Raw genomic sequence first — 16,269 nt, forward strand, 5'->3', positions numbered from 1 at the left:
GCTAACTCCTTGTTCCCTCTTCTCCTGTACGCTGACAACCAATATTCTACTCTATGACTCTATGGATTTTACTACTTTAGGTGCCTCACATAAGTGAAATTATACAATATTTGTCCTCTCATGTCTAGCTGTGAAATTGATGAGGAGATGTTAGATGGAATGGGAAAAAGATTTGTCAGAATATTGGAAACCATACATCCCAGATTTTCTATGAATACCCCATTTGATAAGTAATTATTCAAATTTTGTATTAATGCCATCCTATTTCAATTCCAAAATATCTTGGATCGGAAAAGAAATTAAATACTCTATCTTCTCAAGCATCTGGCCACAATCATGAAGGAGCAAAAATATGCAAAAATGGAGAAGAATCATGGGGAAACTGTAGAAAGAATAAATACCAAAAAGGAGAGAGCTATGATTTTTTATAATGATACAATCATGGCAGCTCAGGACCAAGAGTCCTGAGTAATGCACAGGGAAGCCAGAGGGGTATACTGACAGTCTGTGCAAAAACCTGGAGGACCTGTCACTGAAGTACAGAGTCCAAATGACCTTTGAATCCATTACTGCTGTGCTAAGAGGAAAAATCGTGTAGACAGAGACCAGATCCATACGGGAACAAATACACCATGAGACTGCAGATTCAGAATTTATTGTTACACATGTTTGATTTTGCTACTGTTTCCAGTCTATGAGCCAAAAAAAGATCCATAGATATTAAAACTAGGCTATTCTGATCATCCCTATATGGTGCTCTTGATATATTTCCTGTAGTTCCACGTTGCTGAGAGTTTTGACCACAAATGGGTGCTGGATTTTATCAGATGCTTTTTGAGAATCTGGTGATATAATCATGAGATTTCTATCCTTTAATTTGTTTACATGATATATCACATTTATTGATTTGTGAATGTTGTACCAAACTTGCATCCCTGGAATAAAACTCCTTTGATCATGGGGTATGATCTTTTTAATGTATTTCTAGATCCAGTTAGCTAATATTCTATTGACCACTATACTGTCAAAGTTCATTATGCATAATGGCCATAATTTTATTTCTTTTTACCATCTGAGTTATAATTAGGATAATGCTAGCCTCATAACGTGAATGTGGGATTCTTCCCTCCTCTTGAATTTTTTGAAGAGTAGGTGTTAGTTCTTCTTTAAATATTTGGTAAAATTCACCTGTGAAAACATCAGGTTCAGGACTTTTGTTTGTTGGTAGGTGTTTTTTTGTTTCTTTGTTTTTTGTTTTACAGTTTTAAGTTCATTTGTTGTAAATCTGTCTATTCAGAATTTCTGACAATTCCTGACTCAGTTTTGGAAAATTGTGCCTTTCTAAGAATGTATTCATTTTACCCATGTAATTTAATTTGTTGCCCTATAGTTTTTCATAAGATTTTCTTACTATCTCTTGTACTTTGTTGGAGTCAGCTGCCACTCTTCCTCTTTCATTTCTGATTTTACAGTATTTATTTGGGTCCTATCTTTTCTTTTTTAGATTTTATTTATTTATTTATTTATTTATTTATTTATTTATTTATTTATTAGAGAGGGGAAGGGAGGGAAAAAGGGAGAGTAACATCAATGTGTGGTTGCTTCTCATGTGGCCCCCACTGGGGAATTGGCCTGCAACCCAGGAACGTGCCCTGACTGGGAATCAAACCCGCGATGCTTTGGTTTGCAGCCTGCGCTCAATCCATTGAGCTATGCCAGCCAGGGCTTCTTTGTTTCTCTTGATGACTCTGGTTTAAGAGATTTCAAACATTTTTTACCTTTCCAGAGAAACAGCTCTTAGTTTCACTGACCTTTGGCATTGTTTCATAGACTCTTTCACTTACTTCTGTTCCAATATTTTTTATTTATTTCTTCTAGTCACTTGGGGCTTCATTTGTTGTTTTTTTCTAGTTCTTTTCAGTGTAAAGGAAGATTTCTTATTTGAGGTTGTTCTAGTTCTTCATGGTAGACCTGTAATGCTATGAATTCCCCTCTTAGGTCTTCTTTCACTGTGCCCCATAGATTCTGGGTTGTTCTGTTCTCATTTTCATTTGTTCCAAGGTATTTTAAAAATGTTTTCCTTGATCTTACTCTTAATTCATTTATTCTTTAGTAACATATTATTTAGCTTGCATGTCTTTGTGTGTTTTTCAATTTTTCTTCTTGTGATTGTTTTCTGGCTTCATGTCATTATTTTTAAAGATGATTGATATGATATCTATTGTCTTAAATTTCACCAGACTTGTGTTGTATCCTGACATGTGGTCTGTTCAGGACAACTTCTCATGTGCTCTTGAAAACAATGTATATTTTGCTCATTGCGGTAGAATGCTCTGAAGATATCCATTAAATCCATCTGATCTGGTATGTCCTTCATGGCTGCTGGCTGCTGTTTCTCTGTGATTTTTCTGTCTGCACAATGTGTTCATTGATGTCAGTGGGTGTTAAAATCCCCTCCTCTGTCTGTTTTAGTATCCATCTCTCCATTTGTGTCCATCAAGAATTACTTTATATATTTAGGTGCTCCTAAGTTGGGTGCATAATTGTTTTCAAGAGTTATGTCCTCTTGTTATAGTGCTCCATTTATCATTATGTAATGTCTTTCTTACGGTATCCTTTGTTTTGAAGTGCAGCATGGAGGTCATTGGGCCTCTCCAGGATTTGTTGTTCAAGGTCCTAAGACAGTGTCCCTCAAATATGTGATCCTTTGACATTCTTTTAAAAGTGGTTTCTCAGGGTCCATCAATCAATGTCAGGGTAGGTACTCAAAAACATTAAAAAGAAAAACTCGAGACTTGTGGCCAAGATGGAGGCATAGGTAGACACACTATGCCTCCACCCACAACCAAAATAAAGACAACAATTTAGAAACAAAATAACAACCAGAACTAACAGAAAATTGAACTGTATGGAAGTCCGACAACCAAGGATTTAAAATAGACACATTCATCCAGACCAGTAGGAGGGGCAGAATCAGGCAGCCAGGCCGGGGTGGGCTGTGGCACAAAATGTGGTGGCACTGGGTGCACATGGCAGCAGTTGATAAACTCTGGGCACACAAGATGGCAGCAGGCAGACCTTGGCACACAGGCAGAGGCTCGCAGACCCCAGGCATGGGGTGGCAATGGGCAGACCCAGTGAGGCAGTCATTGTGAAGAAGGGCTTCATGCACAAGTCGGCTGGCTGACCAGGTGGTCCCACATTTACACACAGATAAACCAGGACCTGGGGAGCTAGACAGGACGTGCAACCCAGGGTCCCAGTGAGGGGAAATAAAGCCTCAAAACACCGATTGAAAACAGCTGTGGGGGTAGAGGTGCTGGGAGAAACTCCCAGCCTCACAGGAGAGTTTGTTGAAGGGACCCATAAGGTCCTAGAACATACACAAGCCCACCCACATGGGAATCAGCTCCAGAAAGGCCCAGTTTGCTTGGGGGGAGCAACAGAAGGGACTGAAATCCAACAGAGAGCAGAGTAAGGGCTATTGTTCCCTCTTGGACCCTTTTCCCACATACAGCATCACAACCCAGCAACTGGGTTGCCCCTCCCTGATGAACACCTAAGGCTCTGCTCCTCATATGTAACAGGTGTGACAAGACCAAAAAAAAAAAATGGCCCAAATGGAAGAACAGATCAAAACTCCACAGCAAATACAACTAAGTGACCAAGAGATAGCCAACCTATCAGATGCACAGTTCAAAGCATTGGTGATCAGGATGCTCACAGAATTAGTTGAATTTGGTCGCAATAAATGAAAAAATGAAGGCTATGCTAAGTGAAATGAAAGAAAATGCACAGGGAACCAATAGTGATGGGAAGGAAAATGGGACTTAAATCAAAGGAGTGGACCAGAAGGTAGAAATAAGATCCAACCAGAAAAGAATGAAGAAACAAGAATTCAAAAAAAATGAGGAGAGGCTTAGGAACCTCCAGGACACCATTAAACATTCCCACATCTGAATTATAAAGGTATCAGAAGGACAAGAGGAAGAGCAACAAGTGGAAAACTCATTTGAACAAATAATAAAGGAGAACTTCCCCATTCTACCGAAGGAAAAAGACTTCCAGGAAGTCCAGGAAGCTCAGACAGTCCCAAAGAAGTTGGGCCCAAGCAGGAACACACCAAGGCACATCATAATTACATTAGCCAAGATTAAAATGAAGGAGAGAATCCTGGAAGAAGCAAGAGATAAGAGAGACAGTAACCTATAAAGGAGTTCCCATCAGACTATCAGCTGATTTCTCAAAAGAGACCTTGCAGGCAAGAAGGGGCTGGAAAGAAGTATTCCAAGTCATGAAAGGCAAAGACCTACATCCAAGATTACTCTATCCAGCAAAGCTTTCATTTAGAATGGAAGGACAGATAAAGTGCTTCTCAGATAAGATCAACTTAAAGGAGTTCATCATCACCAAGCCCTTATTATATGAAATGTTAAAGGGACTTATCTAAGAAAAAGAAGATAAAAAAATGTATAGTAAAATGACAACAAACTCACAATTATTAACAACCACACCTAAAACAAAAAACAAACTAAGCAAATAACTAGAACAGGAACAGAACGACAGAAATGGAGATCACATGGAGGGTTAGCAACAGGGGAGTGGGAGGAGGAGAGGGGGAAAAGATACAGAGAATAAGTAGCATAGATGGTAGGCAGAAAATAGACAGGGAGAGGGCAATAGTATGGGAAATGTAGAAGCTAAAGAACTTATAAGTATGACACATGGACATGAGCTAAGGGTTTAGGGTATGTGGGTGAGAGGGGGGTGCAGTGCAGAGGAGAATAAACAGGGAAAAATGGGACAACTGTAGAAGATATGTGAAAAAATAATACCTGGAATATGAGGGGAAAATCACATTGGCTGTTACTAAGACAAACTCTTTCATATCTTCTCCTTTATGATCACTTTAAGATCTGATCACTTTAAGATCTTCAGGAAGGGGAAGGGACTAGTCAAAGACCATGTATTAATAGCCCATTGACATGGACAATGGGAAAGGAATTGACTAGGGGAGAGAGGGGGGGAGTAAAAAAAATTGGGACAACTGTAATAGAATAAAAATAAAAAATAAAGTATTTTTTTCAAAAAGGGTCTTCAGGATCTGATCATGAACAGTAAAAAACTCAAGACATGCAAGTCGTTTTTGAATAAAAGGTCTGACAAAAGTCAGTAGTTCTCCACCATGGCTACACTTTAGACCCACCTGGGGTGCTGTTAAGAACATTATGCTCTTTTCACACAAGTCTACTCCAGGAACACAAACAACCCAATTTAAAAATGGGTAAAAGACATTAACAGACACTTCTCCAAGGAGGACATACACAGAGCCCAGAGACATATGAAAAGATGTTCAGCATCACTAGCCATCAGAGAGATGTAAATTAAAACTACAATGAGATACCACAGTGACCATGGTCAGAATGGCCATCATAAACAAATCAACAAACAAGTGTTGGAGAGAATGCAGAGAAAAGGGAACCCTAGTGCACTGTTGATGGGATTGCAGACTGGTGCAGCCACTGTGGAAAACAGTATGGAATTTCCTCAGAAAACTAAAAATGGAACTGCCTTTTGACCTGGCAATATCACCACTAGGATTATATCCTAAGAACCCTCAAACACCAATCCATAAGAATCTATGTACCCCAATATTCATAGCAGTACAATTTACAATAGCCAAGTGCTGGAAGCCTAGGTGCCCATTAGTAAATGAAAGGATCAAAAAACTATGGTACATTTACACAATGGAATACTATGCAGTAGAAAGATAGAAGGAGCTCCTACCCTTTGTGACAGCATGGTTGGAACTGGAAAGAATTATGCTAAGTGAAATATGCCAGGCAGTGAAAGACATACCATATGATCTCACCTATAAGTGGAACCTAATCAACAAAACAAAGAAGCAAGCATAATATGACCAAAGCCATTGAAATTAAGAACAGACTGACAGTAACCAGAGGGGAGGTGAAAGGGGATAATTGAGGGAAAGTAGGGAAGAGTTTTCAGGGACAACTATAAAGGACACATGGACAAAACCAAGGGGGGTGGAATCAGGGGATGGAGGTGGAGATCCCTGGGGTGGGGGTGGGGAGTAGGGGGAGGAGAATGCAGACAACTGGACTTGAACAACAATAAAATAATTCTAAAAAAAACACACATTATGCTCTTTTCACTCTCCAATCCAATTAAATCTTCCTGTATGGTGATGGAACTGAGGCATGAAGATTTTTAAAGCTCATCTGATGTTTCCAATAAGAAGTCTAAATTGTGGATCAGTGACCTGCACTAATCACAACCTGCACTAATACATGTGTTTGAAGACAAAGTTTTATGAAAAAATAGACATGGACAGTGAAAATGGTTGAGAATCATATATACATATACATATACATTAAAAGGGAGTTGTGAATTTTTACAGGTTGCCTGGATCCTAGACAATAAATACAGAAGATTCCATAGTTGTAATAGTATTGTGAGGTGATTTCTGACATACACAGGATCCCAGAATACTCCTTTAATCCCATTAAAGATGTGTCAAAATAAGCAATTTTCAGATACAATAGATAAAGAGGAATGAAAACCATGAGCTACAAAAATCGTATAATCAAAGAGGTATGTTTGCCAATTCCAAATGTTGGGTTTGCAGTCATTTCCAATCCACAGACAAAAAACCCACAATGGCCCAAGTATTGAGACTAGGTTGTTCTGCTGAGGAGCCTCCACATGGCCCTCTTGATATCCTTGTTCCTCAGACTGTATATGAAAGGATTCAGCATGGGGGTGACCACAGCATACACCACAGAGGCCTCTGCACCCCTTCTGAAAGAATGTGAGACAGCAGAACTGAGGTACACCCCAAGCCCTGTTCCATAAAATAAACAAACAACTGACAAGTGAGAGCCACAGGTGGAGAAGGCCTTATACTTCCCCCCTGATGATGGGACTCTCAGAATGGAGGAAAGAATTTTACAGTAAGAGAAAAAGATCCCTGAGACTGGAATACCACCAAAGATGGTACCAATAAAATAGACTAATATTGTATTGGTAGAGTTATCATTACAAGCAAGGTTGAGGAGTTGTGGAGGGTCACAGAAAAAATTAGGAATTTCTGTATTTGTGCAAAAGGAAAGCTGTGATATCATCAAGCAGTGCAGTTGGGAGTCAAAAAGGCTGATCAAAAAAGACACCAGAACCAACAGGCTGCAGAGGCGGGGGTTCATGATGACTGGGTAGTGCAGGGGATAACAAATAGCTACAAACCGATCATAGGCCATCACAGATAGGAGTACACTGTCCAAACACCCAAAAAAATTTAAAGAAGACAATTGAATCAGGCAGCCAGCATAGGAAATGACTCTGCTGTGAGTTTGAATGTCCCAAATCACCTTTGGCACGGTGGTAGAAGTAAAGCCAATGTCAGCCATAGACAGGATGGAGAGGAAGAAGTACATGGGAGTGTGGAGGTGAGAGTCAGAGGCAATGGTCAGGATGATGAGCAGGTTCCCCAGCATGGTCACCAGGTACATGGACAGGAAGAGGCTGAAAGTTACAGGCTGAAGTTCTGGATGAGCTGAGAACCCCAGAAGGAAGAATTCCAATGTACCTGTGAGATTCTGTGGTTTCACATAGCAGAGACACCTTTTGGAAGATACATAAGGGTTGGTATATAGAAAACAAGCACGTCAGTGTGTCTGTATTTAGGCAATTCATACATAAAGTATTCATACTTATGAATCATTCTCCTTTAGTAATACTTCTCAGTTATGACAAATAACCTTCTTAGAACTCTTTTCATATTAGATTTTTTTTCTCCATTAACCTGTTACTACATGTATCACTTTGGAAAGAATGGGCTGAAGAAATTAGAGAAGTAAGATTATTTAGAGATTTATAAATCATAAACACAGTAATGTATCAGTCCCTTCCTGTGAAGGAAGGAAAAGGAATGAGAAACATCCTTCTTTCTTAAAGAAAAAAAACTGTCCTTAATTCAAGGACACTAATAAGTAGTCAAACGTATTTTATCCAAATGCAGTGCAATTAACTCCCTTGATTTGTGTTATTTATATATACCCTATAAGAGTTATGTAATAAAGTGTCTGACTTCATTTTTTGTGTGTCATGTTTGGCTACTAATGGTTTTCAAACCACTCCTCTCTCTCTCTTCCCCTTCTGCAACATCTGGGCTAGCTGATAAGAAAGCCTTGGCTCTTCAGTTATGAAATAAAAAAAGTCATGCAGGTGTAATGTACAACATGGTGACTACAGTTAATAATAAACTAAAAATCAAAGGAAACCATCAAAATGAAGACAAGCCACTGAATGGGAGAACATATTCACCAATAGTACATCTAATAAGAGTTAATGTCTGAAATTTACAAATAATTCCTACAACTCAACAACAAAAGAATAAATAATCCAATTTAAAAATGGGCAAAGGACATGAATAGACACTTCTCCAAAGAGGACATACAGATGGCCAGTAGACATATGAAAAGATGTTCAGCATCACTAATCAGAGAAATGCAAATTAAAACCACAATGAGATACCACTTCACATCTGTCAGAATGGCTATCATCAATACAACAAACAAGTGCTGGTGAGGATGCGAAGAAAAAGGAATGCTGGTGCACTGTTGGTGAGAGTGCAGATTAGTACAACCACTATGGAAAACAGTGTGGGGATTCCTCAAAAAAAAAATTAAAAATGGAATGGTCTTGTGACCCAGCAATTCCACTTCTAGGTATATATCCAAAGAAACCCGAAACACTAACTTGAAAGAATATATGCACCCCTATGTTCATTGCAGCACTATTTACAATAGCCAAGATTTGGGTGCAACCCAAGCACCCTTCAATAGATGAGAGGGTGGAAAAACTGTGGTACATTTATGCAATAGAATACTACCCAGTATTAAAAAATGAAATCTTACCATTTGCCACAGCATGGATGGACTTGGAGGGTATTATGCTAAGTGAAATAAGTCAGACAGAGAAAGACAAACACCATATGATTTCACTTATATGTGGAATCTAATGAACAAAATAAACTAACAAAATAGAAACACATTCATAGATACAGAGAACAGACTGACAGTTGACAGAGGGGAGGGTGGTTGGGGACTGGGTGAAAAAGGTAAAGTGATTAAGAAGTACAGACTGGTAATTACAGAATAGTCACAGAGATGTAAACTACAGCATAGGGGATATAGTTAATAGTATCATGATAACTATGTATGGGGCCAAGTGGGTACTTGAAATACTGGGGGAACTGCTCTGTAAAATACATGATTTTCTAACCACAATGCAGTGCATCTGAAACTAACACAGAATAATACTGAATGTAAACTGTAATTGAAAAATAAAAAAAAGATGTAGGAACTAGCTAGGAATGCTTGAGAAATAGTTGTATGCTGGAGCAAATTCTAGGAAAATTAAGCACATTTTCAAGTAAATAAGAATTTAATATTCCTGTACATGTACAGGTTGTTTCTATACTTGCCTCATAAACTTCTTACCTTAGAATAATTCTTATTACTGATTGAATAACTATAGATTAAATATTCAAAATTTCAAACATTATTTGGAGAAAGGATATATAGATCCTAGTTTAATTCCAGTAGTCTTCTTTGTAAGTTAGAATAAAATTATTGAGCTTTTCTATACTGTTCATGTTATAAAATACATTTTAAAATAAAATTCTATAATAAAATAAAAAATATTATGTTTCATATTTAAAAGTTACTAAGAGAATAGATCTTAAAAGTTCTCATGACAACAAAGAAATTTTGTAACTATGTATGGTGACAGATCTTAACTAGACTTATTGTGGTGATCATTTTGCAATATATACAAATATTGAATCATTCTGTTGTACACCTGAAACTAATATGATGTTACATGTCGACCATACCTTACTTTTCTGTAGACAAAGGGTTAGTATCCTTAATAAATATAAAAAGTTTTTACAAATTAATCAAAAATTTTTTTAAAACATAAGAATAGTCATGTCACAAAAGAAGAAATACAAGTAGGCAAAAATATAGAAAAAATCTTCAGCCTAACTAGGAAATATAAACAAATTAAATCGATACTATTTTTCACCTATCAACTTGACAAAGATTGTTAATACCTGGTGTTGCCCAAGATACAAAAAAAGAGGTACTCTCAGTCAGTACTGATAGGGATACAAAGTGATTTTCAGCATTTACTTAATTGTATGTTGATCATACCTCACTTTTAAAAAAAGGCCAGTTCCTCCCTTTTTGGTGACAGGGAAAGATTTGCATATGCAGGAACTCACTCTGAACCCACATCCTAACCACGATGGTTTTTGGATTGCTGTTTTTATATTGTTGTTCAGTTACAGTTGTCCCACCATTCCCTCCATTGCTTGCCCCCGCCCTGACCACCACCTCCCCACCATCAATCCCCACCCCATTGTCCATGCCCATGACTCCTGTACCCAGATTTTTTTAAAGCCACTTTCCTTGACCTGTCATGGCATTTTAGACCAGCTTAGAAGGGCTGCTATGCTCTCTACAGACAGGGAGATCTTCATATTAGGATTAAAAGTTTTCATACTCATATGTGTGTGGCATTTTCAGCCTCAACATCCAAGCCCCATTTTGGGTGACAGTCTGTCCTATTTCTGTAGAGTGCCCACTACACTTGATGTAGTGAGTGGGGCACTGAGATGATGACCACCACCATTGCAAGTCTGTCTTTTCTTGCTCTGGCTTGGCTGCGTGACGGCAAGCATGCACTTTGAGTTACTCCCTGCTAGCAAGCTTGCATTTTAGACAGTGCTGCACTGTGCTGCATTTGTTGAGTCTTTCCAAATCTTTCTTACAGATCTAACTGACCTGACTTAGAAGTTTCAATAATTACTTGGCTTTTAGAGACAAGAGTATGAAATTGGATCTTTCCTTAATGTGGCACTGGGTCTTGTGTCTGGAGCAGACATATCTGTATGAAGATGTCTTAGAATGAAAATGTGAATGACACTAGGTTCAGGGGAAAGATTCTTACCCTGATTTGGTTGTCTATTTCAACAAGGCATTGGCTCCTGTGGGTACTCAGGGGAAACAGTATACCCTGTGCACAATATAGGTTAATTGGGTGGTTGCTCACAAAAGAGTAGGCATTAGAGAGAGAGACAGGGAGAAACAGAGAAAGAGAGAGAGGGGAAGGAAAGGGAAGGGAAGGGAAGCAAAGGGAAGCAGAGAGGAGGGGAGGGTCAGGATGGGAGTGGGAAGGAAAGGAGAGAAATGTACACATTATGTGCTATTTTGAGATCTACCCTCCTAAGAATAGAAAGCTCACAAGGAACCTTTAAATATGTCTGCTGCTACAGTTTCCCATGCCTTTCTCTCAGTAAAGATCTAAATCCTCAGGGTTTTAGAGAGAAACATCTATGGCATCTCTGTGTCACAGTGAATGGGTTAATTCAAACCTAATCTAAGCATAGGGTACATAAACCATTATTGTGGAAGAATTCTCTAACCCTGAAGATACTGATTTGAGACTCTCTGGAGGAAGAAATTTAATATAAATAAATATGAATAGGATAGAGAGCACATCCCTTGAAGCATATCCAGTGATGAAAGAGAGAAGAGGAGGGGAGGGGAGGGGAGGGGAGGGGAGGAGAGAGGGGAGGGGAGGGGAGGGGGAGAGAAATCTCGGTATGGGCAAGGAACAAAAAACAAACAAAACTGAAACAGATGTATACAGTTTGACCATATTGGAACTCCAGAATTTACTGAAAGAATTCATAAAACAAAAAATCAAAGTGTGGTGATTGGCTTTTGCATCTCTTCAACATGGTTCTGAATTAAGTTTAACATCAGCTGAAATGCACCAATTGGCATATTTTTATATCCTCAACAAATGCTGGGGACCCCAATAATCTTAACAAGGTATCCTCTATGATCTGAGGAAGGTTCTTGAACATAAAAATAAAGGACAAATATGTATTCTTTGCCTTGACCATTGGAACTATTGTTTTGCCTGAATTTTGCATTGCAACAGTACCCATTGCCCCCCAAAAATCCCCTAATGTGTATGGATACTCTGACTAAATTAGAATTAAATGAATTATTTAGCACTGCATAGGAAAACCTGCCCAGTTTTTCACCTCCTGCTGTGTCTCATTTACTTTACACAGGACATTTTACCTCCTGTCACCAAATGTTTGTATGGGGCAAGGGGACCCATACCAAGCAATTCTCCACAATACCAGCTGGGTGTCTAATTTAACTCGATTCTGACACTATCTGCCAGCAGTGTCAGATCCAATAAGTTAAGGGCTCAGTCACACAAAACCACTCTCCTCCTGACTTCAGATACCAACCGGAAGCAGTAGGTATCTGTGGGTCTCCAGTTTACCCACAACTGCAGTCCAACTTGGCTACAAATCAGAGGTTCTCACAATGCCCGCATCAGATTCCATTAGTCCTTCTGGAAGAGTGCTTGGAGGGAAATGACAGAATCTCATTCATTTCTTTAGTCACATGGACATTCCTGGAAGGGATGAAAGACCAAGCAGGAAAGACTGCAATGTGCATCAGACATCTTGTGTTCCTATAAACTAACAGTGGGTAATCAATATTTAACAGAATATATATATATATATTCTGAAACAGAGGTATACAGAGATATATAGAGGTATACTTTCTAAATATATATTTGTTTGTTTTAGGTGCCTACTCTGTGCCAATCCCAGTGTGGATACTGAGGAATTAGAAATAAATGAGTCCCTGTCACTTCCCCACAGGCATTCTGCCTAAAGAGAGCTGAAAAGAGAGGGAAAAAAAGAATGAGTAGGTTGGCTGGGTGGGTATTTTTTTTTGGGGGGTGCCTATTTTAATTTTAACAGTTTATTTAACCCATTATCAAAAATAGTATAGTTTTGCCCTGAGTAGTTGGCTCAGTTTATTGGGCATCATCCCACAAACCATAAAGTTGCCAGTTGATTCCCAGTCACAGCACATGCCTGGGTTGGGGGTTCAGTCCCCAGCTCGAAGAGGGGGTACAAGAGGCTATCAATGTTTCTCTTGCACATCGATGTTTCTCTCCCTCTCTTTCTCCCTCCCTCCCCCTCTCTCAAAATAAATAAATAAAATCTTTTTTAAAAGTATAGTTTTACCAATATACACAATAGAGATATTCTACAGACTTTTCTTGCACTTCTTCACAATCCAGTATTTTAAATGGACAGCACATCTTAATTTGGACTAGCCACATTTCAAGAGCTCATTAGGTATGTGCACCCTACTTGTATGGAAAGACATTGCCCTGTGCCCTGTGTTCTGTGAATATAGTTTCACTGCTCAGATCCAAACCTCACTGCACCCTTTTATACCCCAGTACCTAGGTACTAATTAAGTAAGAACACTGTGCTCCTCTCCTCAACCCCAAAATAACAATCACGTGTACGCCTTGACCGTGGGAGTATCATGCAGGTGAAAATTAAGGCTACATAACATAGCACTGACCCTGACCCAAGGAAGCCTCAATAAAGTTTTGTGGTATTCTGGTTTCTCCCCACATCACCATCATGATTATAAGCAGAGCCTCCAAGATATTCTGGAGTGCTTAGGAGATGGAGAAATCCGTTTCCTGCTCTAGTCTGGGCAAAGACTTGGGAAGTTAGGAATGGCCGTGGAGAGGACCAGAATTCTGAATGAGAGTTCAAAATCCCCAACAGAAAAAATGACATAAATTTCATAAGCCTCTGAGCTGCAACTTCACCTGTCAATGCCCTCTCACCTGGCTATCTCCATTGTCCCACTATCTTGATAATGAGGAGACAAGTTTCTCCATAATTCCTTTTCCATCCACCATCTGCCTTGGTACTCACTGGTTTCTGCTGTATCCCTGCTGGGCCATGACCTAGAAGTCTGGTAATAATAAGAGCCCAGGCTCTCTTTCCAGGACTGGCATGAGATAGACTCAAGCATGGATCTCCTGGTGCAGGTAGCAACTCTGGTAGGAACAGACAGATATGAAGCTTACCTGGGACTGGCAGCCTGAAGGGCTGAAGGCCCTGGCTAATTATTTACTCCTGTATGGCCCTCAGAGCTCAATGCACAGAGCTCATAATTAGAAAAATCGGTCCATGTTTTCCTAATCCCTGAGGACTTCCTAATATTAACAGAAGAGGAAAAGGAGAACAGTGAACATACTTAGAAGGCTGTGGGACTTTCCTCTTCTCAGGAGAAAGCATATCTGTACACTTTGCTTCTTATTTCCATAGTCAAGGATCTGAACATAGAATGCAGGCTCTTTTTTCCTTCAGGAAATGAAGGCTCCTTTTGGCTTTGATATCTGAAAATCCATTGCATTAATCATGTAAGTTAGGAAGAATTGGGCCTTCTTTAACAAGAATCCAAAACCATTTCTATTTTCTTAGTTAAGATTTCTGAAAGCGTTTACAGGAAGAAGTATAAAGGGCACATGGATAAAAACTAGGGGTGGGTGGAAGTGGGAGGGAGAAGGGGATGGCTGGGTGGGTGGGTTGGGATGGGAGTAAAAGAAAATTGTACTGAAACAACAATTAAAATAAAAAATATTTTTTAAAAACAGATAAAGGAAAAAAAGATTTCTCTCTCTAAAAGAAACTTTCTATTTCCCTTTCTTAGGGACTTTTTTAAAAACCCTCACCCAAGGACATGCTTATTGATTTTAGAGAGAAGGGAAGCCGGGGAAAAAGAGAGAGAAACATTGTCATGAGAGATACATTGATTGGTTGCCTTTCGTAGGCCCCTTAACCAGGCATGTACTCTGGCCAGGAATTGAACTCACAGGCTTCCAGTTTATAGGATGGTGTTCCAGTCAACACCACAGTGAGCCACACTGGACAGAGCAAGGAGTTTTTTTTAAGGGACAAAAGAATTATTTATTGAGGGTTTACTATGTGCAAAGTGCTCTTTGCAGCACTGTACATTTCCAGTCTTTTTTTTTCACTTTTTTCTTTTTTTAATTGAATTTATTGGGGTGACATTGGTTAATAAAATTGTATAGGTTTAAGGTATATAGTTCTATACTATGTCATCTGTATATTGTATTGTGTTTTCACCACCCCAAGTCAAGTTAGTTTTTTCATTTTGTTTTGGGTTTTGTTTTTGGTGGGTTTTGGGTTTTGTGGGGTTGTTTGTTTGTTTGTTTGTTTGTTTTTGGTTGTTTGGCAGGGTTGTTTGTTTTGCTGATTTAAATGATAGTCCAATTTTTCTCTTTCATTGGTATTGTTGGTATACTAGAAAACCATTGACTCTTACAAACTTTATTTCATAACTTGCCACTTCTCTTCAATAAGCCAGAGTATGTAACAAGAGTGCAATCAAAGTGTTAGCTAGGGCAACAGTCCTCAAAGTTTGACTGGGAAGAGACCTATTTCCAAGCCCACACACTCTTGAAAGGATGGAGTTCCTTGTGGGCTGTTGGCCAGAGGTCTTCCTCAGTTCTCTGCCACATGGGTCTCTCATAGGGAAGCTCGCACATGACCATTGGCTCCCATTAGGACAAGTAACAGAGAGACAAAGTCCAAGAATATGAAACCCAGAGCCTTTTTGTACTCTAATATCAGGAGTGACACCTCATCAGTTTTGCCATGTTGTGTCAATTGAGAGCAAGTCAGTAGACCCAAGGCACACCCCAGAAGATGGGCATCCACAATAGCATGAACACAGAATCCGGAGTAGATTAGAATCTGCCCAGCATGTAGGCCTCACCCTCTATCAAGACATTGGTCTCTACGCACCACAATACTGGAGATATGTCTCTGCTTCCCAGCATAGTCCACAACCCATTACACCACAATGCTCTTCAGCAAAATTTCCCTGCAGATAAACTGGCATATGAGTAGAAATCACCTCTGATTTGGTGTTTCAGCAGATCACACCATGTTCTTTCAGGTCATGTAGTCCGAAAAAGCCTGTATGGTCTCTCTCCCATCACTGGGGTCCCTTCGTTGACATCACACCAAGCTGCAGCCATTCAGTGCCCAAATTCAACAAATGTCCCAGTGGCTTCTGATTTCTGCTCATTGGGAAGAGCTCATTGTATTCCAGGATGTATTTTTTTTTAGCTTACTTTGTTTTTGCAGACCCTAAAATTAAAATAAATGTGCTTGGGGCCTGCTTCAGTTTTCTTCTGGTTGATAAAGTGAATATGGGAATGATGGTACTTTGCAACCTCCCACATTCTACTCACACATTCCTCCTAGCTCAGAGAACTCTGGATGAGGAATTTAGAGATTGGTCTGTC

At 39.3% G+C, this 16,269-nt stretch overlaps 1 protein-coding gene across 1 annotated transcript; it reads right to left on the reverse strand.

The window, feature by feature from the left end:
- Window positions 1-6,698: 6,698 nt before the first annotated feature.
- On the reverse strand, window positions 6,699-7,646 carry LOC123828486 (olfactory receptor 18-like). Its single transcript, XM_045853514.1, has one exon. It carries the CDS (start codon window positions 7,527-7,529, stop codon window positions 6,699-6,701), a length of 831 nt encoding a protein of 276 aa, XP_045709470.1. The 5' UTR covers window positions 7,530-7,646.
- Window positions 7,647-16,269: the final 8,623 nt, after the last annotated feature.

This window comes from Phyllostomus hastatus, unplaced genomic scaffold (assembly GCF_019186645.2).
Source record: "Phyllostomus hastatus isolate PE091 unplaced genomic scaffold, TTU_PhHast_1.1 phas_contig_98, whole genome shotgun sequence".
NCBI classification, from domain to species: domain Eukaryota; kingdom Metazoa; phylum Chordata; class Mammalia; order Chiroptera; family Phyllostomidae; genus Phyllostomus; species Phyllostomus hastatus.